Source organism: Melitaea cinxia, chromosome 23, assembly GCF_905220565.1.
Source record: "Melitaea cinxia chromosome 23, ilMelCinx1.1, whole genome shotgun sequence".
Classification (NCBI taxonomy): Eukaryota; Metazoa; Arthropoda; class Insecta; order Lepidoptera; family Nymphalidae; genus Melitaea; species Melitaea cinxia.
In genome coordinates, this window is record NC_059416.1 from 2,116,396 (window position 1) to 2,141,346 (window position 24,951).

At 35.2% G+C, this 24,951-nt stretch overlaps 1 protein-coding gene across 1 annotated transcript; it reads left to right on the forward strand.

Annotated features, from left to right (window-relative positions):
* Positions 1 to 3,375: 3,375 nt before the first annotated feature.
* Positions 3,376 to 4,659, forward strand: LOC123664925. The gene has a single exon (XM_045599294.1). The coding sequence runs from the start codon at positions 3,376 to 3,378 to the stop codon at positions 4,657 to 4,659; it is 1,284 nt and encodes a 427-aa protein (XP_045455250.1).
* Positions 4,660 to 24,951: the final 20,292 nt, after the last annotated feature.

The window sequence follows — 24,951 nt, forward strand, 5'->3', positions numbered from 1 at the left end:
CTCGCTGCCGGTTGTGCTGTGCGCCGCATGAGATGGACTTAAAATATGAATTGGAGTGAAATGCAAGCGTACTATGAGGCAACAGGAGGGCAAATTAACTTCTCTGCGTATCGTTCAACGATGTTGTCTCTGTTTCAGGCGCTTGAACCAACTGTCACCGTAATCGCTTAATGACTATCTGATCAAGTACGAGCCATCGTTGTATGCAAGTATCAGCGTTATCACCTCCTGGATGAATCAATGCTTGACCGCCTATGTACAAATTTAGCACAACATAATACTGTTAGTCACATTCGTGCTGTACAAACATTACAGAAAGAGCAGAGAGAGTTAATAAATGTAAATTTCAATCAGACTGACAAATAAAAGATACACTGTATAGTTCAATTTTCAAAAGAAAATGTCGCGTACAATCTATTTTTAATACTTATTTAACAGAAAACTGCGAAAAAACCGACGAAGCCGGCACGTTTGTTTGTATACATAAAAACGGCAACAGCGCATAGGCCCGCGGCGCACTGCAGCGCTAAGCCAGCGGTTGGCAACTTCGCGCCTGAAAGGCGCTCCTAATTGGACTAATTTCTTCTACGAAAACTTTACGAATCTCATACGAGATCATGCATCGACCTGTGTCGATATTTCACTTTCGCACTTATTGAATAGAGTGCTATGAATAACTTTACCTTGCATTGTTTAGAATACCGTTTTAAAATACAGAATACGCACTGTTTGGAACTTTCACTCGTCAAATAAAAGATGATTATTCTAATTGAAAATAAAATTTTATAACAATGGCTGTACTTAATGACGCGTTGACGTAGCGGTCACAGCACTTACAATTGTGTTAGCTGTCACCGGTTTGATCCCCGCTGTGTGCTGTGGTCCAGGCGTGTGGGCTTGTGTATTGTGTACGTTTTCGGATCCCCGACATAGGAGTATATCTTTCATGGGGCCTTTGAGTGTGAGACACATAAGCTACGAAAAAATCGACCATAACAAAACAATTATGCGTTTAATATTAACTAACTGAATCGGCAAACTTACAAATACAAATACAATACAAATACAAATATACTTTACTGTACAACCAAAAACAATACAAAAGAGAAAGAAAAAGAAACAAGCGAGAAATAATAATAATAATAATAATAACAAAAAAAAGAATGTACAAAAGGCGGTCTTATCGCTAAAGAGCGATCTCTTCCAGACAACCTTTAGAAAAAGGACATGAATAAGAATAAAGCGGCATAGAGGTGTACTTTAAAATAATATATGTAAACACATATAATTATACAGGGTTACAGGAAAAGTCGACCTAGATCCGTTAAGGGCGTGTAGTACACACCATTTGTGAATGATTTTACTATGGAACCCCCCATCCTAAACTTAACCGTTTTCGAGATATTCGAGTTTTAATTTTTTTTATGAAAATGCCCAATTTTTCGGCTATTGAATTGAATATTTTGAATTTTTTTGACTCTTATGATTATTTTTTTGTTATCTATCGTTGTGTCCATTTATTATAAATATTCTTTGACGATTAGCAGGAAAGTGGACATAGGGTGCCAATCAAACCACCAATTGCAAATTCATGCGACGTTTCGATCCTTTATTGGACCATCATCAGGCATCTATAAAATATAAAATCATTGAAGAAAGCTGTATACATAAACCAATCCATAACAACAAACAAACAAAAAGAAACCAAATCCTCAGTACCTTTACATACGGTAGTCAAAAGACATCTCCCCGTCAAAGTTCTTTAAGTAAGATTCTAAATTCCAAACATTATATACTATTTTTTAAGTTATATTCTAAACTTTAATCTCTAAATTTTGAAAATTTAAACTACAACATTTGAATTTATTAGGTAGGTTTACCTAATAAATTCAAATGTTGTAGTTTAAATTTTCAAAATTTAGAGATTAAAGTTTAGAATATAACTTAAAAATAGTATATAATGTTTGGAATTTAGAATCTTACTTAAAGAACTTTGACGGGGAGATGTCTTTTGACTACCGTATGTAAAGGTACTGAGGATTTGGTTTCTTTTTGTTTGTTTGTTGTTATGGATTGGTTTATGTATACAGCTTTCTTCAATGATTTTATATTTTATAGATGCCTGATGATGGTCCAATAAAGGATCGAAACGTCGCATGAATTTGCAATTGGTGGTTTGATTGGCACCCTATGTCCACTTTCCTGCTAATCGTCAAAGATTATTTTTTTGGTTTTTTTACATGAAGAATGAGATGCTTAATGACTTCAATGACTAAAATTGAGCGTAAGTTAACTAAATAGGTCGTTGTAGACGATCGAAACTTAAGAAAATAAGTACAAATTATAAAAATATATTTTTCTTTTCTGGATATCTCAAAAAATTATTATTGCACTTGCTCTGCAGATATACTTAAAAACATCTACATTTTATCAGCTATCCAACGAGGTATAACACTCTAGGGTATTTATTAACCTCAAAGGTGAAACTTAGTTTCTAAGGCTACATGGCAGTCAGAATAAATAGCGCTTATTTAATCTAATTAATTTGACTTAAGTTCAGCATCATCATCATTACAGATCGTCGGTGATTGTAGTAAGCTAAACGAAACAATAAATCAGTTCAAAATAACATTTATTCACCTAATGTTTTTGAAGTTCATGTTCTACGTGTCCACCTCTATTTCGCACACATTTTCTCATTCTTTCACGTAGTCCACTTTTCACTATACCAGTGGTTAAATGTTCTTCTTATGTCGTTAGCAGCATTAATTATCCTTTCTTTGAGAACTTCCACTGACGTTATGGGGTTGGGCTCACTGTAAACGAGGCTCTTCATGTGCCCCCATACATAAAAATCCATGGGGGTCAGGTCGGGACATCTGGGTGGCCAGGGTAAAGGCTCACCTCGTCCAATCCATTTGTTAGGATAGTTAGTGTCCAACCATTCCCTAACGCTTCTTCTGAAATGAGCAGGGCAGCCATCATGTTGAAACCACATGTCCCGCAGTAATTGTAATGGGAGATCATCAAGTAGGTCACCTAAGTCACCTCTTAAGAAATTTTCATAAGTTTCACCATTCAGATCTTGTTTTTGCACATTATTTTTCTCACTCTCACCTGCATAAATCTTAAGTTGTCTCGCTCACACGCACCGGATTAAGTTGAAGGACAATAGCCGAGGGACCCGTTAGACCTACTACCTGAACCTTTTCAACTATGTTTATTTCTATGAGTTTAAATACAACCCTAGGTACCTCGTTGGGTAGCTGATAAAATGTAGATGTTTTTAAGTTCGTCCTTTCAAGTTCGGTCTGACACGCGCTAGCAGACGGTCGGTAATTGCCGATCTACGTGAAATTTCTTTATTAAATCAAAATGTCAACAACTGTAAAATGTGTGTCGTGTAATATTGTGATCAATGAAGTACTTGCCTTCATTTGTAATAAAATGGACATTATGGATGAGGAGAGTATCAGCCGTATATGTGTCACGGCTTTCTCTCAAAATGATATTGTGACTGCGAAACGGTTACTGTATGAATCATTATCGAAGCAGATAAAGATCAGAAAACGTGATGGAAAGACTGTAAGAGATATTGATGACATCCTCTGTACGCTGAAAGAAGCTGATCCAGAAGTTCTACCGATCTTCGTCGCACGGGAGTTGCAAAAACTACCCCCAGTTCTTTTCGACCATGTCGATGTTACACAAATTCTCAAGGACTTAGTGAAGATGCGCCAGGATCTCAACAATGTTTCTCAGTACTATGCAAGTAAGGAGGATTTAAATATACTGAAACATGACATTGAAACGCTGAAGGGTGCCTCGGTTGCAAATAATCTCTCTAGAAACATAAATCCGAAGAGGGGAGCTTGTATGTTACAAAGTTTCGAATGTAACAGTGGTCCTATGGGGTTGCAGCCTTTCAGCAATGAGAAGGACATTTGTGAGGGTCCCTGCTCATTATCACCGAGCAGAAAAAACCGTTATAAAAATCAACATCCTGAAGAGGGTAGTATTGAAAACAAATCATCGACCGAACAAATGAATAACGGTGTGTCACCGGCTGACTTCGTCGTGTCAGCTGTGAGCGGATCGCTCGAAGAGGTAAACAAATCAAAGCTAACGCCGAGCGAGCGCATGACTCATGCGTTGAACGTTCCTGCGCCTACAATATCGTCAGACGCGCCGTTCTACAATGACTGCAAGCCGCAGGATAGAAAATCTTACTCTAAAGTTTTGGAACAGGGTGAATGGAAGCCTCAAGAAGAAAATAAGCAATGGATATTGGTACAAAAAAAAAGATTGAAAAATCGATTTGTTAGTAACAAAGGGAAAGCCGTTGTCGAATCAAATGTAAATTTTAAAGCGGCGGATATACGAATACCGCTGTATATTTATAACATAGCGAAAGATGTGACGAAAGACGATATTCAAAATTATGTAAAAAATAAGACGGAAGTCTCTGTTGATTTGGAAAAAGTTATTATGAAAATCCCAAAAGATTATGACGCATACAAAGTCTATGTGCCTAAAAGTAAAATAGCATATTTTTTAAGAGATGAATTTTGGCCGGAAGGGGTGGCATTTAGACGCTTTATAGACTTCAAAGGAAGACACCGAAGTGGTCAAATGCCCAGGACTACCTTTAATCAATAATGGATGTTACAACTAAAATAATTAGTTTCAACTGTAAGAATGTACAGCGGTCTGTTACTTGTGTGAGGTCTCTCTGCCGGGTTGCTGACATAATTGCTTTACAAGAGACATGGCTCCTACCACATGATCTTCACTTTCTGGGAAATATAGATGAGGACTTCGCGTTTACTGGAAAATCAGCGGTAGACACTTCGCAGGGTATTCTCCGTGGAAGACCGTACGGTGGTGTGGCACTATTGTGGAGGAAGTCTGCGTTCCCGCGTGTGTCGGTAGTTGAGTGTCATAGTGTGCGTTTAGCGGCTGTTAAAATACACCTCGACAGTGGTAAGTCGATGCTAGTGATTACTGTGTATATGCCTACGGACTCGGCGGTGAACCTTGTTGATTTCACGGACTGTATGGGTGAAATAAGTGCCTTAGTGGAGACAAACAGCATCGAATCAGTTTTTATACTTGGGGACTTCAACGCACACCCCGGTGAGCTGTTTTCACTAGAACTTTTAAATTTTTGTAACGAAAACATGTGGTCGTGTGTAGATATGGAACTATTACCTAGCAATACCTATACATATGTTAGTGACTCACACGGCTCTCGCAGATGGCTCGACCATTGTATTGTTACTAGTGCCGCACGGCATTCTGTACTTAATGCATCTGTTTTGAATCATGATGTTTACTGGTCTGATCACTTTCCCTTATTAATTGAATGTAACATAAGCAAGATTCAGTGTAAAATTGTGGCCCCCACACAATATTTTAATCAAATAAAATGGGGTGAAAGAGACAGTGATCAAATACAGATATATACTGATAGTTGTAATAGTAAATTACGCTTAATAGACCTTCCGGCGGATTTCTGTGGATGCAATGATAAAAAGTGTTCAAATGTCGATCATAAAATTAAAATAACAGCTATGTATAATAAGATTGTATGTATTCTGAGGGAATCGGCAGCATGTAGCTATATCGATAAAAAAGTGACGAGGCACAAGTGCATAGCGGGCTGGAATATGCACGTTAGTAGCGCTCACAGGGAGGCTCGGTTTTGGTATCAGTCTTGGTTATTGTATGGTAAACCGGACTCTGGTTTTATTTATGATAAGATGCGTGACTCGAAAAAATTATTTAAAGCTAAGTTAAAATATTGTCAAAATAATGAAAAACAAATAAAATTAGATATTATTGCTCAAAATCATGCTGATAAAAATTTCAATAAATTTTGGAAAAATACTAATAAGCTTAATCCAAAATCGAGCCTCCCCGTGAGTATTGATGGTAAGTTTGATCCGTCTGACATAGCCAATGCCTTCCGTAAACACTTTAAAGTGGAGTCTTCCCTCCCTATAGAGTCGCAGGTGTTCGATGTTGGGTGTCGCGACGGGGACTTTGCTGTTAGATTTTCTGAAGGTGAGGTCGCTTCGGTTATTAAAGGAATGGCCAGAGGTAAGTCTCCCGGTCACGATGATCTCAGTATCGAGCACCTGAAGTACGCGGGGGTACACTTGCCTCGAGTTCTGGCCACATTTTTTAATTTATGTATAAGCCATTGTTACCTACCAAATGAACTAATGTATACTGTTGTTGTGCCTATAATAAAAAATAGAACGGGGGATGCCTCCGACTTGTCCAACTACAGGCCTATATCTCTGGCTACGGTTATAGCCAAGGTGCTGGATGGTTTGCTTGACAGAAGACTGGCCGAAAATATTAAAATCCACGATTTACAGTTTGGTTTTAAGCCTGGCTTGTCCACAGAGAGTGCCGTTTTCTGTCTTAAGCAAACTGTGCAGTACTACACGGCTCGAAAAACCCCAGTCTTTGCTTGCTTTTTGGACTTGTCGAAGGCATTCGATTTAGTATCGTACAATTTGCTGTGGAGAAAACTACGGTGTGAAAGCAGTCTACCTCTTGATGTCATATCAATATTTAAATATTGGTATGACAACCAGAGGAATTGCGTCAAGTGGGCTGGCTCGCGATCGGATGAGTACGGGTTGGAATGTGGGATGAGGCAGGGGGGGTTGACCTCACCCAAGCTTTTTAACTTGTATATTAATAAGCTGATCGAGGAGCTCAGCAGCACCTACATAGGATGCCATGTAGGCGGGACTTGCATCAATAACATCAGCTACGCAGACGATATGGTGCTGCTGAGCCCGTCGATCGGCGCCTTGACTAAGTTGCTTCACATATGTGAAGAGTACGCAGTGGCTCATGGACTCAGATATAACGCGTTGAAAAGCGAGTTCATGGTTTTTCGGGCGACGGGCGCGAGGAGACAACGGAGAGTAACTTGTGTTACTCTAGGGGGCTCTCAGCTGAAAAGAGTTGACCGATTCAAATATCTGGGTCACTGGGTCACTGAGAGCTTGACAGACACGGTGGATATTGAAAGAGAGCGTAGGGCGCTGTCTGTTCGCTGTAACATGTTGATTCACAGATTTGCGCGCTGTAGTAAACAAGTCAAAATAACACTTTTCAAAGCCTACTGTCAATCGTTCTACACGTGCGGTCTGTGGGTCGATTTCACGCAGCGAGCATACAGTGCACTCCGTGTCCAGTACAACAATGCGTTCAGGATGTTGTTTGGTTTGCCGCGCTTCTGTAGCGCGTCGTCTATGTTCGCCGAGGCGCGCACCGACTGCTTCCACGCGATCATTAGAAAGCGGTGCGCGTCGTTGTGGGCGCGAGTACGCGGAGCATCGAACACCATCCTGAACGTCTTGGCCGACCGATGGGACTCCCCACTATTTTGTCGCTGGGTACAGCTTCATGCTCCTTCTGCTAACTATAATCTTTAGCACAGGGGTCCCATAGGAAGAAATTATTATATTACATTTATAAGTTTTACTAACTTAGTTGTAAGTTTAGTTTTAAGTTTTGTGTACCTAACACGTAGATTATTATTAAAATGTATTTAGTTTATACTTTGTAATTGTACTAACACTAGATTATAAGAAAAATTATTACTAACACTATATGGGCTAGTCCCGAAATAAATATATTATTATTATTATTATTATTTAAGCACATCTGCAGAGTAAGTGCCATAATGATTTTTTGAGATATCCAGAAAAGAAAAATATATTTTTATAATTTGTACTTATTTTCTTAAGTTTCGATCGTCTACAACGACCTATTTAGTTAACTTACGCTCAATTTTAGTCATTGAAGTCATTAAGCATCTCATTCTTCATGTAAAAAACCAAAAAAATAATCATAAGAGTCAAAAAAATTCAAAATATTCAATTCAATAGCCGAAAAATTGGGCATTTTCATAAAAAAAATTAAAACTCGAATATCTCGAAAACGGTTAAGCTTAGGATGGGGGGTTCCATAGTAAAATCATTCACAAATGGTGTGTACTACACGCCCTTAACGGATCTAGGTCGACTTTTCCTGTAACCCTGTATAACTATACATACACTTGAATAGATATAATTACAGGCATGAAACTACATATAAGAGTACATACATAAACATACATATACATACTTATACATACATACATACATACAATATAAACAACTAATAGATATTATAAATATAAACGACAGAGTACAAGAGAAATATAGCACTAAATCAGTAACGATATTATAGCAACTTTAAGTAATGGTTTTTCAAATGGCTCTTAAATGACTCTAATGATTGTGCACGCCGTATACTTACGGGTAAAGAATTCCATAGTCGGGCCGCTTGGACAGAGAATGAGTTAGAGTAAAAAGAAGAAGAATGAGATGGAATTTTAAGAAGGAGATTACTATCAGAGCGGAGAGACCGATCGTGAGAATTCGATAATAATTCAAAGCGTTCTTTTAAGTAGCAAGGTGTCTTCGGATTGAACAGTGAACAGTAGAAAAGCGATAGAGAGTGAGTATTTCGGCGGAACTTAATTGGGAGCCACCCGAGTTGCTTTCGAAAATCAGAGATGTGGTCATATTTCCTTAACCCAAAAATAAACCGAATAGAGAGATTTTGAATCCGCTCGAGTTTATTAAGTTGGTCTTCCCTTAGGTCAAGATAGCAGGTGTCGGCATAATCAAGGATAGGTAGAAGGATCGTTTTTGCTAACACAATCTTTGTGGGGATAGGTAAAATATTTCGTAACCTGCGCAAAGAACCGATCGCACAAAACATCTTACGGCTTAGTTCCTTTATTTGTGAATTCCAAGCCAAATTTCGGTCAAAAATGACGCCTAAGTTTTTCACTTCTGTACTGTAAGGAATGATATTATTGTTAAAAATAATAGGTGGCAGAAGTGATTCATCTAAGCGACGAACCAAACGAGAGCTACCAATAATAATAGCCTGACTTTTCACGGGGTTTACTTTCAATCCAAAAGAATTACTCCAGTTAACAATTTCATTTAAGTCTGAATTCAATGAACTAATTGTAGAAAGAATATCAGTTAACTTGGAGTGAGCATAAATCTGGAGATCGTCAGCGTACAAATGGTAGCGAGAAGTTATACGAGAAGTTATATTATTGATAAATATTGAAAATAGTAGAGGCGATAAAACGCCGCCTTGAGGTACACCGGCATTCACGGTTAGCCATTCAGAGCACGAGTCTTGGACTCTAATACGCTGACGACGACCATTTAAATAACTATGAAACCACTTAATCACTGATGGAGATATATTGAGAGATTTAAGAACAGCCAGTAATATGTCGTAATCTACCGTATTGAAAGCATTACTAAAGTCAAGCAATGTCAATACAGTAAGTTCCTGGTTATCCATAGCCAATCTGATGTCATCAGTAATCTTAACCAAAGCAGTAGTTGTACTGTGACCAGTTCTAAAACCCGATTGGAATGGATTCAAAAGGTTGTTTGAACAAAGAAAAAATTCAAGTTGGTGATATAAAAGACGTTCTAGAACTTTAGATAGGAATGGGAGAATGGAGATAGGACGATAATCATTAAGTGAAGAAGCATTGCTTTTTTTCGGGAGAGGAATGATTTGGGCATCTTTCCAGGAAGAGGGGAATGTACTGGTCATAATGGAGTTATTGAAAATTGAAGTTAAAATTGGAGTCAGATAATCAATAATAGGAATAATCATTTTACGGCTAATACTATCACAGCCGACAGCATCAGATTTTATAGCTAAAATATTTTTCCTAATATCACATTCGGTTAGTTGAACAAAGGAAAATGAGGATGATGTTGGAGCTAAACTGGCTGAAAGAAGGTTAATAGTATTTAACTTAGTTGCATAATCAATAGCATCAGAAGAGCAAAAGTGATTGTTTAGTTGATTGAGATCGATAGCATTCGATTGTATGTTTGCATTGAGTATTTTGCCAACTCCAAGAGATTTTAAAAATTTCCAGACTCTGGATGTGTTACTATCTTCCAGTATAGATTTGTGAATATGCCGTCGATGTGTATCTCTACACAACTTGTTGCATCGATTCCGATACTTTTTATAAATGGAATTGTTTTCTTCAGTTGGATTCGACCTATATTTTGCTTTTGCCAAGTTTTTCCTCTGTTGTAAAGTTTTTATTTCAGGAGTCTTAGCAGCGTCTTCCCGCAAGCGATCCAAGTTCATTCCACTAAAGTTGCGCTGAAGAAGAATACTTGGTTTTGCCTTTGGAGGTTTGATTTTATAAGAGAGAAATAGAAGATCGTGATATGAGAAAGCAAGTGCTGGACATTGACCATGTTTCACAACATGATCAGTAGATGAGACAATAATTAGGTCGAGCAAAGAAGGGATGCAATTTGGAAAACAGTGAGTTGCAGAAAGAGGAAGTATATTTAGGTTTGAACCATTGACAGCTGCAGTCAAACGCAAAGATCGCGTATCGTTTTTCAGCAGGCACGTATTGAAGTCACCCATTATCACAGTATGACCATAAAGTGGAGTAAAAGAGTCGAGTAAATTTTCAAAAGATAGGAAGTAGTCAACGTTTTTTGTAGGACTATAATACACACCCAAAAGTAACTTTGTGTGAGAAAGCGTAACCTCAATGAGAAGGTGCTCTGGTTCACAATCATTATGATATAACCTATATACTTACGTACCACCATATTTTTTTTTCGTGAATTTTTATTTTATAAAATATTTTTTTAATCATTTTCTTTAGTACAAATCTTTACTTAACGAACACAAAAAAAAAATAATTAAATACATCCATCCTCACAAACTTTCTCAGTTATAATATTGGTAGGATTAGTAGTCTGACCTGTGTGGCTACGGCATTAAAGAATATAGCCATCCCCTCTCTTTCCGTGGGTGTCATAAGAGGCGACTAAGGGATAATACGGTTCCACTGTCACCTTGGAACTTATAAAGCCGACCGATGGCGGGATAACCGTCCAACTGCTGGCTTTGAAATACACAGGCCGAAGACGGGCAGCAGCATCTTCGGTGCGACAAAGCCAGGCCTGCGGTCACCAATCTGCCTGCCCAGCGTGGTGACTATGGGCAAAACACATGAGCTTACGCCATTTTTGGCTCAAACTTGTGGAGGCCTATGATCAGTAGTGGACTGCGATAGGCTGATGTGATGATGATTAATAGAACTGCATAGTTTAGTGGAGTTTAATAGCGTTTTAGTTAGGTGTTCATTTGCTTATCTTACGATTAAAAAAAAAAGTAATAAAAAATTATTATCTACTTTTAAAAAAATAAAAAATAAGCGGGCTTTAATTCATATATTCAAAATACACTTAATTTAATAAACGAACGACTGCATTGAACTGTTAATATCACAAGGTTCCATCTCATGTGTCAAAGGCATCTGATATGGAACTTTGTTTAACCAAAGAATTTTGCGCCCGTAATGAAGTTCAAAACATAAATTACTGAAAGTAAAAACGATTAATGGGCTGTGTCGAGTCGATGAATAGGGTTGGGAAATTAAAGTATCGATAAAAGTTATCGAAAAACTTTTTATCACATAATAATTACTTGTACCTTCGAACGTAAACCGAGAATTTATTTTTCGTTTTTCGACATTAAAACGTCAGATTCAAAATGTTGAACTGTCAAAAATAATAAGAACGTGCGCAAAAAATATTATTGCTGTTAGAAACGATTACTTAGTAAAACTAATTATCATCGATATTCTTCCCTTCCCCTTCTCCGATGTAGAGAAAGAAGTCAGCAGTGAGATATTATACCCTGAATCATTCAATTGGTTATTATCGATATAAAGCCCGTCACTAGAGGAATCAATCGTAAAACCGTCGTGGTTGGAACAATAACATCGGTGTGTGGCCGACGCGGGCGGTCCTTAGCGACACTTTAGCACATTACTGAGATTATAAGCTCACTAGCTAATATACTTGGCTTCGTCTACATCCGTTTATATAGTGAAGAAATCACGCCAAGAAAACTTCTCATTGAACATATGATAATTATAAAAATCCTTACTAATCGACCACAAAGTAGAAGTTAGCAATCACAGTTTAGCAATCCGATATCCGACAGTACTATTTTTATACCTCATAAGTTGTTAGAGTGAATCGATTTAGATTATTCCTTTTGTAAACGAAAGCTTGTGCTTGTCGTATTATTCCATTTAAATTTATTAGAAACTAGCTGTGCCTGCGACTTTGTCCGCGCGAAATTTATCAAAAAAGTTTTTGCGGTTTCAAATTACAACGCTTCCGGTATTACAGACGTCTATAAGCTACAGCAATCACTTACCATCAGGTGAGCCGTGCGATTGTTTGCTTACCTAGTTATATATACATAAAAACACATAATATATCTTAAATAAAAACTAAATATTTAAGAAATTAAACTTAGAAGACTCGTTTTAAATCTGTCCTATAATTTTACCTTTGATGGTATCACAGCGGCGGATTTGGAGCAGAGAACGAATATTCTGTATTCAATCATGCCAGCCTATTGCAGTCCACTGCTGGACATGGGCCTCCACAAGTTCGCGCCATAAATACGTGAACTCATATGTGTTGCCCATACTCACCACGCTGGGCAGGCGGGTTGGTGACCGATTCTGATTATTATGTATATGTATTCTGTATTAGCTGTGTAAAAAAAAAACATTAAAATAAATTAGAAAAATAATTTTCAAACAATGAGTTTCAAGTTACTATTTAAAGCTATCATGTCGAATGTCACAACGTCACGTAACGTCTGACTTAGAATCATCAGGTGAGCTGTACGGTTGTTTTAATAAAAAAAAGAAACATCAAAAAATTTTAAAGAAATAATAAAGATTATTCTATAGATTCTGATTCTTATTCTATAAATTCTCATCTTTCTTTAACAAAACTGTCAAAAAGATACAGTTTCTTTCAAATAAAATGTCCTTCTAATGAAACTATTAATTACAATAAAAAAGACACTTATAGTTAGTAAAAGTTAGTAATATTTACTTCAAAAGCCCTCAGAACTAATTTCTCCTGTGTTGGTTTTATTTTTGATGGCAAGTGAAGATGCAGCCTAAGGTGGTGCGCGCATAGAAGATGCCTACTCTCGACTCTTGATTTAAAATTCACATTAGTGATTGCATTTAATGCATGATATTACCAAATCTGTATAAAAAAAGAGTTTATATGTATATATATTTTTGAAGAGAGACTGCGCAGTTTCTCTCCGCTTCTTCTCTACAGAACCTGCATGACCAACTAGTGATAGCTACACTTTTAAAAATAATTAAAAGATTAAATTGTAAAATGACGATTCAAAGGTACTTTTGAAGCCCGTTTAAATAAAGATATTTTTGATTTTGATCTCATTAGAAGTCATCAGACTATAATATTACACGTTTTTACAAACAGAAGATAAGCATTAATCGAACGCATGCTTTCCAGCAAAATAGTGTTATATGTATCACTGCACCATCGCCTCATCAAATGTCAAACGAATTTACTTGTTACGATAAAACTACTTGTAATAATAATCGAAATAAGAAATAATAATGAAATGGTGACAAAACTATCGACAAATACCAATGTACAACACTATAATATTTAAAAAAATAATTGTTAATACAGTATTTTACTATTTTTATTTCTATCAGTGAGAATGGAACGATTTATTTAAAATAGGATAATATTTTTACTGTGTAATTGTTTTAGTAAAGAATAGGTATGCAAATTATTTGACATTTTATTATGTATCGGAGTGAAGTAAGTACGAAAATAATCATTATGTTTGGTCACACATAAAAAAAAAACGAAAAATTTATTTCGACAAGTAATACAAAGTGGGTAATTGAAAAAATAACCAATTAAATACGCAATATTAGGGATAACTCAAAAAGAACTCGTCAAATCTCGGTCAAATTAGAATGGTACACAAGTTCTGAGGTAACACTTAAAAAATGCGATGTCGACTTGAGACTCAAGTTCTGAGGTAACACACGTAAAAATGCAGTCGAATTGAGAACCTCCTCCTTTTTGAAATTGGTTAATTAACATTGTAATGATTTCTAGGATTCTGTACCCATTGGTAATTCATCTGTCAAAGGTAACAACTTTGAAATGGCAAAGGTTCTTCATCTTCCGGAGAATTTATATTTTCATCCAAGAAAAAAAAAACAATTAAAATAGGTACCTACTTATATGTAACTTATGCAATCAGTTTTCAGGGTTTTTTAAATCTCAAACTGCATCGTTTGACTGTTGTAAGTTGTGGCAATTTGTTTATTTACTCAATTTAATTTTGTTTAAAAATGTTTTGTTTTAGATTTCTTGTGTAAATTATTTATCTTATCGAAATCGATATAGATAGATAACGTAATAATTTTACGTAATAAAAAAACATACAATATAATGATTCGATCAAAAAAAAAACTAATACCACTTTTTAACCGACTTCAAAAAAGGAGGCGGTTACTCAATTCAACCGTATAGATATATATATATATATTGTTGGAAAGGAAATATTCCAAGGATGGTATGGATGACGAAAGGTGGCATGGAATGGTATGGATGAGGGTAGTAATGATAAGGTAACCAGGATCTGATGATGGAATCCCAGAGAAATCGAGGGAAACCCTCGAAAATCGTAGTAATAACTTGTGTGTTTGTTAATTTTTTTGGTCAACTTACGCTGTATTACTTGTCTATGTAACTGAAGTCGGTTCATTTTCGTTTGCGAGCAAACACAATTATTTATTCTTTACTAAGGCGTTTTATTTTATTTTATTTTTTATTTTAGAAAAAAGAATGTTAGGACAATGCCTTATCAGAACTATTCACGACATTTATGTAAATCGTTTACCATAAGTTCTCGTGCTATCTCATAATAATTAGCAGTCTAATTATTATTCAAGGCCCGATAAGCGACGAGCTTTGTGCTAGTTTGCAGGGAAAATGTATAGTGTTGTTTCCTAATGTCGATACTTTCATCGATAAATTTCGTTTTTTCTTTTTAATGTAAAAAATTAACGTTTTTCGGATTTTTTATAAAGCTATTTTATTTTTTGACTAATATACATTGACATTAAATTTACATTAAATTTAGAACATCATCAAAGTAGTTAAACGCGCATTATTGATAACTCAAAAACTTTTCGTCAAATCTCGTTTAATTTTAAATGGGCACATGCGACAATCGTTCGAATAAAAAGAATCATCAAAATCAGTACACACAGTAAAAAGTTTTGTGGTTTTTGAAGTTAAGGAAAGAGAAAGAAGATAACTGCTGGGCATACGCCTCTCTCTACATGTAGGAGCGGGGTCGGAGCTTAATCCACCGCACTGCTCCAGTTTAGGTTGATGCCTGATGGATATAATCCTTACTATAAGTAACGATCGCTATAAGGTGTTTATGATAACAACCGCTACCGACGGCTTAAAGAGCTCTCCGGGGCACGGCGGGGAAACCCACAAAGACATTAAGTCCAAAAAGAAGTATTTATACAAATACAAATATCCATCACGCACCACTAAACCAAAACGGTTTGTTGAAATTAATGACAACAAAAAAAAACGTTTCAAAGCACCAACATTGCAAACAAATAAATCAGTAAGAACAACATAATAGCAAATAAATCACTTAAACAAATCATAATCAAATTAAAGACAATGCTTAGTTAAAATTCTGAAGAATAGATTTACGAGAAACTCGACGCAATACATGATGACACGTGTAATTTTTTTTCAAAATGTCATTAACATTGTTACGGACAGTTTTTTTATAATTATCGTCAGAACGCACAATGGGAGTTCAGTAGAAAGTCCCACACAACTGCAACTGTAACTGTCAGTCTTAGCGACCTTTACAGCGTCATCGGTGTCCCTAGCCAGGTAGAATTAGGCTTCAGGCTTGAACCCCAAGCCTCAGAATGAACACGACTCTGCAATAATAGACATTTGAAATTAATTAACAACAATAATAATGATATTCTTTATTGCACACGATTAAATTAGTCTGTTTGTTCCGGCTAATCTCTGAAACGGCTGGGCCGATTTTGACGGGACTTTCACTGACAGATAGCTGATGTAATAAGGAGTAACTAAGGCTTCTTTTATTTTAGATATTTCTTAATGACTTGCGAACTGAACAATAATTATTTTGTTAAATTCCACGCGGACGAAATCGCGGGCACAGCTAATGAAGCTGTTCGTCCTAACAAATAAATATTATCATATCGCCGAGGTACTTACTGTTTGTCCAAAATATTAGGCGCTGATTTTCAGCCAGAATCAAAACATTTTTGAAGTTATACTTCTTTATGATGAGAGTAAATTTTTACGATTCGCGCCCACTCCGTCACGAAAACAACCGACACCCTGCAATTAGTTAGTCAACGAAGAAGAAGTTAGCAAGGTGGAGTTAGGAGGAATGAAGTATAACCTCCTACGCGCATACATAAGTACAAACACACATTTTTCTTGCGTGCAGGCTTCAAAATCACTTTTATATAAGTATTTTACAGCTTAATTTTATTCTTAAATTGATATTAGTCAATGTGAAATGTGAAATGTTGGCATTACTTCAATCGAGTAAGCTCAAAAGCTTATCTGAACCCTAACTATACAATAAAAAATTAACGTAGTACAATCCCGGCTGCTTTGGTGATACTTGTGTCGGACCCATGGAGGAGAAGTCTGGCCTTTTCGCCGAGGCCAGCCTGTCGCTAAAAGGATCCTGTTGCCTGCAGATCCGGCACCCTCGAATTAAAGCGGCTGAAGGCTCCCGCAGGGGGTTGGTATTGCACTCCCAAGTGCTGAAGCCGACATACGGTCTAGGACTGTCTACCTGGGCGTCCTGGATATCACCCGTAAATAGGTTCCTCTGACAGTAGTAGTATGTCAGTCTGTAGTAGTGGCAATGATATAATGTAGAGCCAGTATAATTTTTAACCGACTTCAAAAAAAGGAGGAGGTTACTTATTTCGACCGTATATATTTCTTTTTTTTTTTTTTAATGTATGTTCGGGGATAGCTCCTTCGTTTATGAACCGATTTTGATAACTCTTTTTTTATTGGAAAGGAGATATCCCTAGTTTGAATGATAAGGAAACCAGGATCTGATGACGGGATCCCAGAGAAATCGAGGAAAACTCTTTACTGGGTGCATCGATTTTGATGATTTTTAATTTAATCCGAAGCCGATATTTATCATGTGGTAACATTTAAATTTCATCGAGATCTGATAACAACTTTTGGGAGTAATCTTTGATAATGCGTATTTACTTGACTATTTTTTCGTCTACCTACGTTGTACTACTTGTCGATATAATTGAAGTCGGTTTTTCTTCGTTTGTCTGCAAACACAATTATCATTTGTACAATGACGATTCGAAAGTGCTTTCAAGCCTGTTTGAATAAAGTTGTTTTTTATTTTGATTTTACGCTTTACATAGTGTTACAAAAGCCACATAGATGCAAATAGTACACAAATTATCGCTGGAAAGGAATTTTACAGCAATATATCAATCAAATGCTTTATCATTATGCTTAATTTTTTTTTGTGTGTATTCTAAATTGTTTTTTTTGCCATCCTTTTAGCGAACAATACAAGCGTACTGCGTCTCTTTATACCTTTCTAAGTCAAACAATAACTTAACCCTATGTTTTATACGAGTATACTGTTATGAATGCATAAATTGTATACTCAACCTGTTTTATATTTATTATTAAGTAGCTAATTGTATGTTTTTAGGTTTATGGTGCTACTTTTTTTGTAAAATTACTTGTATGCCTAAATAAAAATACCTAAAACGAAATTTCCAAATGAGTGCACCAAATAAATTTCTTTTATGAATCTGGATTTGTATGTGAGAAAATAAAATAAAATCGATATAGTATCAAAAAAAAAAGTTATATCCCGTGACTATAAACATAAAAGGCGTAAATAACTGTAAACGTAAATTCGAATAAAACTGCGAGGCCAATCTAGCTAAAATATAAATAGTTAATTCTTTATAATTAACGTAATGAGCGCTATGTGTTATACAGATATAATGATAATCTCGTTGTTAATAATTAACTGGTATTTAAGGTATGAAGGAGCCAGCTGTGTGTCAACCTGTGTTGCATCATTTTTTCCTTATCGCGAATATCTCATAAAACATTATCAAGATCTTCCACTTTTTCCTTCAAAACCTTTGCCAATTCGATTTTTATACACTTACTTTGAAATATATTTTTTCTATCATATATTTCTATATCTATAATTTTCGTCACATTGTTAAAATGTTAATTATAAAGAATTAGCTAGTCCGGCGAACTTTACACGTACCGATATATAGATCTTTTTTAATTGATATATTAAAAAAAAAGAAAATTATCTATAACAGCCAGCTGTTGCATAAAACCAGCATTTAGTGGTCATAGGAATAGACAATCGCGTCTGCTTGTTTAACATATTTATTTCACAACAACAAATGAAAAACACAAAATAAAATTACCACCTTTATCATCTTAAGGTAATTAATCTTGGAAACATTACATTTGTAACTGGGGAATTATTCAAATGAAAAGGGTTAATTTAAGGGAGTCGTTTTAACATACAAATAGAACAGATTATTAACAGTTTTATGATTATAAATGCTTTAATTGCACCCATTCATTCATCCTGATGTAGATAGAACTTGCTATGCACTACTCATTAAAACTTGTAGCTGCAGGCTATGTTCTAACTGTAGAATGGTACGCGCGTTTCGTATCTCATTTTTTTAAACTTCTATATTATATGTATATTTTAATATTTGAAATAAATTTTATAAATAAAGACGTAAGTATTTGTAAGTCTCTTCCCATAAGTGTAGTAAGAGAGGACTAAAGGATAAAAAGTTCCACTACCACCTTGGAGCTTAAAAAGCGGTGGGATAACCATCCATCTACTGACTTTGAAATACACAGGCCGAAGACGGGCAGCAGCGTCTTTGGTGCGACAAAGCCAACCTTGCGGTCACCAACCCGCGTGCCCAGCGTGATGATAAAAAAATCGTCGTCAAATAAAATATCAAAAAAATAATTACGTAAAAATGAAATAATTATTTTCCACGTGAAAATTCATTTTGTTAAAAAAAAAATTACTAAATATTTCGTCTTGAACTGTGCTACTTTTTGCTGTCCCTTTATATGACATCTTTCTAGTCTATGTCTGTTTTGAAACCAATATAAGTAGTCGCTATAAATAAGACCGCAAATGTACCTTTTGTGTTTATTTACTTAGCAACAAAAGCTACGAAATTCACAGACCATTTAACCCACAATCGATTTAACGATAAATAAAAAAAGCTACCCATATCCCTTGTTTGTTAATTTATTTAATTGCCAGCCGGAACGTAACCGTCAATTATTGTAAAAAGAAATAGTACGCCATAGCAAGAGTTTCGACTACTTATTCTTAATTACGACAAACTGAGACGTAACTCAAACCGAAAGTAAGTGTTTAGTGGACTTATCTTCGACTGAGGACATTGATGTACGGTTAAATAGGTATGGAGCGATTTTTGTGTGTTTTTACTATTTTAAGCTGCGGATACACGGTGTTTTTCACGTAATGAAACTATTTATGTTTCTAAGTCTTGAGAATTATATCTAATATATAAAATTCTCGTGTCGCGGTATTTGTAGTTAAACTCCTCCGAAACGGCTTGACCGATTGTCATGAAATTTTATGTGCATATCGGGTAGGTCTGAGAATCGAACAACATCTATTTTTCATACCCCTAAGTTGTAGGGGGGGGGGGGATTAAGGGGGTTAATAAGATATATGGGAAAACAACGTTTGCGGGATCAGCTAGTTTTATTATAAACTAGCTGCGCCATGCGGTTTCATCCGAGTAATTTCCGATCCCGTAGGAACACCGAGATGAAATGTAGCCTATGTTGTTCCGTTATATCTACTAGATCTCCAGCTATCTAAGTACCAAGTTTCATTCAAATAAGTACATATATATGTGTCGAAAGTATACATATGGGTGTCGTAAGAGGCGACTAAGGGATTATTACACAGTTCCACTACCACCTAGGAACTTAAAACGCCGACCGATGGCGAGATAACCATCTAATTGCTGGCTTTGAGATACACAGGCCGAAGACGGGCAGCAGCGTCTTCGGTGCGATAAAGCTAGGTGCGGTCACCAACCCGCCTGCCCAGCGCGGTGACTATGGTCAAAACACATGAGTTCACGGCATTTTTGGTGTGAACTTGTAGAGACCTATGTCCAGCAGTGGATTGCAATAGGCTAAAGTGTGTGAGTGACGTACATAATTATACACGTACACCATCCTCACAAACTTTTGCCTTTATAATATTAGTAGGATATTAGTTGCTTTACTGATATTGTTTTTATTATTGTTATTGTTAGTTTTTATGCTGTGTTAGCAACATAGATAAGTTTACGGGAGCGCGAAAGGGCTATTTAAAAATTATTACAATAATTCAACGTTAAAACTATTTACTTATAATCACTTAAAATTACAAAATGGACACGACCGAACAGAATTGCTTCAATGCTCTGGTTGAATCTCCATCTAACTCTCAATATACTTTCTCATGACATACGATTTCAAAGCGTGAAACATTCAAGCATTTATCTCTATTATCCTTATGCTTTGGCCTAACATAACATTTATTTAATGAAATTAACCTGATTGTTTAGTTTATTTTAAAGAAAAAGGGTAAAAAAATTGTAAGAATTGCTTTTCTTCTTAATTTTTTATACAAGTCTTCTATTGATAACAACAAACGCATAAAAATTGGTAGTTACAATTTGGAGCAGTCGCTAGTCGCTCGAAAGTTGTGCAAGTACATACATTTTGGCGTTTCATCTGCCCTTGATTAAAAGATAAAAAAAATGTGTGTGTACTTATGTACATACGTAAGAAGTTATACATCATTGGCTAGCCAACTTCACGTTGCTAACTTCTACTTCGTTGACTAGCTAACTTTAGGATGTAGATTTTCTTCGTGACGGTGTGAGCGCATCGTAAAAATTTACTCTCATAATTTTTCTCTAACGCGAGAAAAGAAGTATAAGATCAATAAAAGTAATACAAAAACAAAAGTAGTACAATAAGAAGAAGGGGTGTAAAGGCGGTCTTATCGCTAAAATAACAATTTATTCCAAACTAATTTTATATAATATTAGTAGTAGGTACGCCTATTTTTTAACCGACTTCCAAAAAAGGAGGAGGTTCTCAATTCGACTGTATTTTTTTTTTTATTTTTTTTTTTTATGTATGTTACATCAGAACTTTTGACCGGGTAGACCGATTTCGACAAATTTTATTTTAATCGAAAGGTGGTGTGTGCCAATTGGTCCCATTTAAATTTATTTGAGATCTAACAACTACTTTTTGAGCTATATCTAATAATGCGTTTTTATTTGATGCTTTTTTCGTCGACCTACGTTGTATTATACCGCATAACTTTCTACTGGATGTACCGATTTTGATAATTCTTTTTTTGTTGGAAAGGAAATATCCCTAGTTTGGTATCATGAGAAGAAAACCAGGATCTGATTATGGGATCCCAGAGAAATTGATGGAAATTCTTGAAAATCCGCAATAACTTTTTACTGGGTGTACCGATTTTAATAATTCTTTTTTTGTTAGAAAGAAGATATCTTTAGTTTAGTACCATGATAAGGAAACCAGGATCTGATAATGGGATCCCAGAGAAATCGAGGGAACTTCTTGAAAATCCGCAATAACTTTTTACTGGGTGTACCGATTTTAATAATTTTTAATTTAATCGAAAGCTGATGTTTGTCATGTGGTCACATATAAATTTCATTGAGATCTGATAACTACTTTTTGAATAATCTTTGATAACGCGCAGTTACTTGAGTATTTTTTCGTCGATCTACGTTGTATTACTCGTCGATGTAATTGAAGTCGGTTTTTTTCCGTTTGCGAGCAAACACAATTTTTATTTTTTTATCATATATTCTCATTACTCCACAAAGGTTTATATACTTATATAATCTTAACATTTAAAATCTTCATCGCGGGTAATTAGTTCCATACCCAAACATATAAACCTACCTTTACACGTGCAAGGCCTGGAACACACCGTGTAATTAGCGTGTTATAAAAAGGCCAAGTAATTAATTAGGGCGCATGTACCTGCGTTTTTAACGATACTTTTTCACTGTTGACATTTCATACTGGCTAGTTATAGTAAAATTGATGTCATTAGATTTTATGAAAATTGCAAATTGAATGCAACTTTGTAATAAATATCGATTTTGAAAAAGGAATGTTTTGTTCGCGAATGTGATTGCTTTATTAAATGCGTAACTGCGGAGTTCTGCCCGATTCTTCTCTGCTGAATCTACATTCCAATCTGTTATAAATTTACTTTAAACTATAATTAATTAAAAATTAAAACAAATGTAATTTTTAACGGTCGGCAATCCGCTGACGATGTCACACGATAATCACTTACCATCAGGCGAGCCGTACCTACGCTTGTTTGCCGACCAAGTCATATTAAAAAAATGTGAAAATGCGAATCAAAAATGATTTTTCAGCCTACTTGAATAAAATAATTTCTGTACTATATGTAAACAAAAAGATTAATGAAACTTATGACTCTTAGGGCCTATTACACCACTTATGGATATCGCAATTTGACGATTGACGATACATAATTATTTGGATCGATTTTGACAGCGAGAAGTAGAATAGGCCAGTAAGACCCTGTATCTTCTGAATTAATGGACTGCAACTTTAAGAATAATATATGCGAATAGAAATTTCTTATAAATATAGTAGAATTCGATTGTAAAAAAGAATAATGAAGCATCCCTTATTCGAACTTGTATAACTCACTCTTAACATTTATAACAAAGATTACTAAATCCAACATTGCGTGCAAGTCCGCCATGTTGTTTTCTTTCAAACAAATTACTGTTTAGTTAATAGCGGCTAAAATGCTTGCTGTATTTATTTGAAACGAATTAATGTCTTCCTGCGTCTCTCAAACAAATATCCTAAAGTCATGAATCGACGGAAGAAATATAGGTTATAGGGTTTAATCGGTTGAAAGGGTTATAATTATATCTTAACCTATAGACTAAAGAAAGCAAAACTTAGATATACATGCATATGTATATAAATATAAATAGTAGTAACTTACTAATAAAACTATGAAAAACTATGAAGAAGTTCTTTCACACTCCATAAATAAATTTCATTTAAAGGCAAAAAAGACAAGATTTTCAGATGGGGCAATAGTTAGTAACTATTGACTCATCTGAATCTTCTCTGTACCCAGATATTATGCATATAACTTGTTTTATAAAAGTAAAAACATTTTTAAAAACAGCTTTAGATTAAATTGAAAATTACCAAAATCGGTACACCCAGTAAAAAGTTATTGCGGATTTCGATCCCATCATCAGATCCTGGTTTCCTTACCATGGTACTAAACTAGAGATATCTCCTTTCCAACAAAAAAAAAATATCAAAATCGGTACATCCAGTAGAAAGTTATGCGGTATAATACAACGTAGGTCGACGAAAAAAGCGTCAAGTAAAAATGCATTATTAGATATAACTCGAAAAGTAGTTGTTAGATCTCAAATAAATTTAAATGGGACCAATTGGCACACACCACCTTTCGATTTAAAAAAAAATTGTCGAAATCGGTCCACCCAGTCAAAAGTTCTGATGTAACATACATTAAAAAAAATACAGTCGAATTGAGAACCTCCTCCTTTTTTGGAAGTTTGTTAAAAATAACCGTCTGGTGTCGTGGGACACCAGATAGGAACGAAGTTCCTTATCTATAGGTACAAGTAAATAAAGCTTTTTACTAAATGCATATGGATGTATACACGGTACATATACCAATATAACAATAGATATAGGTACCTATTTATATAATTTAAAGAATGGAACTCTCTACCAGCGTCTGTGTTTCCGGAAAACTATAACCTTAAGGGGATCTTTAAGTCGCGAGAATGGGTTACTTCTAGGTAAGCGAGCTCCATCTTAGAGCGCATTTTCACTTATCATCAGGTGAAATAGTGGTCAAACACAAACCTATGATTGTATAAAAAAAAAATACAATTGTTATCTGTTTTTCTGTCTGTCTGTTTGTTTCGGCTAATCTCTGAAACGGCTGCATCGATTTTGACGGGACTTCAGTGGCAGATAGCCGATGTAGTAATGAGTAACTTAGGCTACTTTAATTTTAGAAATTCATTTATTTTATAACTCTGTGAACCGAACAATAACTTTTTTGTTAAATTCCACGCGGACGAAGTCGCTTGCACAGCTGCTAGTTATAAAATATTAATTTCAAGTTCTATTCGAGATATAAAGAAAAAAATTATTCGGATGTACATTTTTATTATATCAAAATCAAAAAAAGCTTTATTCAAGTAGGCCCCAAGAGCACTTTCGAATCGTCATTTTACAAATTAAAACTTTAAAAATTATTATTTTTGTAAAAGTAAAGCTACCACTGATTCGGAATGTAGATTTTGCAGAGAAGAATCTGCTAGAAACTCCGCAGTTACTCTTTTGAAAAATAATATATAAGCTGTGTTTTAGTACAAAATTATTAATTATGATTTAATTATGATTTTTTTATCAATAAAAATAAAAATAAAAACTGCTTTCCAAAATTATCTTAGCACCTTTATTTTATTTACAATGATTTATAAAAATATATAATAACTATCGAATGATATAATAATAATAGCAAACTGCAATAATAATAACAGTCATCACGTAGACTATAGGTACATTAGACAATATACGGCCATCATACGTGACTTTATATTTAACAATCTTAAGGTTTTTTTAACGTACGTACGTACGCTTGTTTGCCTTCCTAATCGTATATATAAAAAAATAGAAAGTACTTTAGTACCTATCATCATTT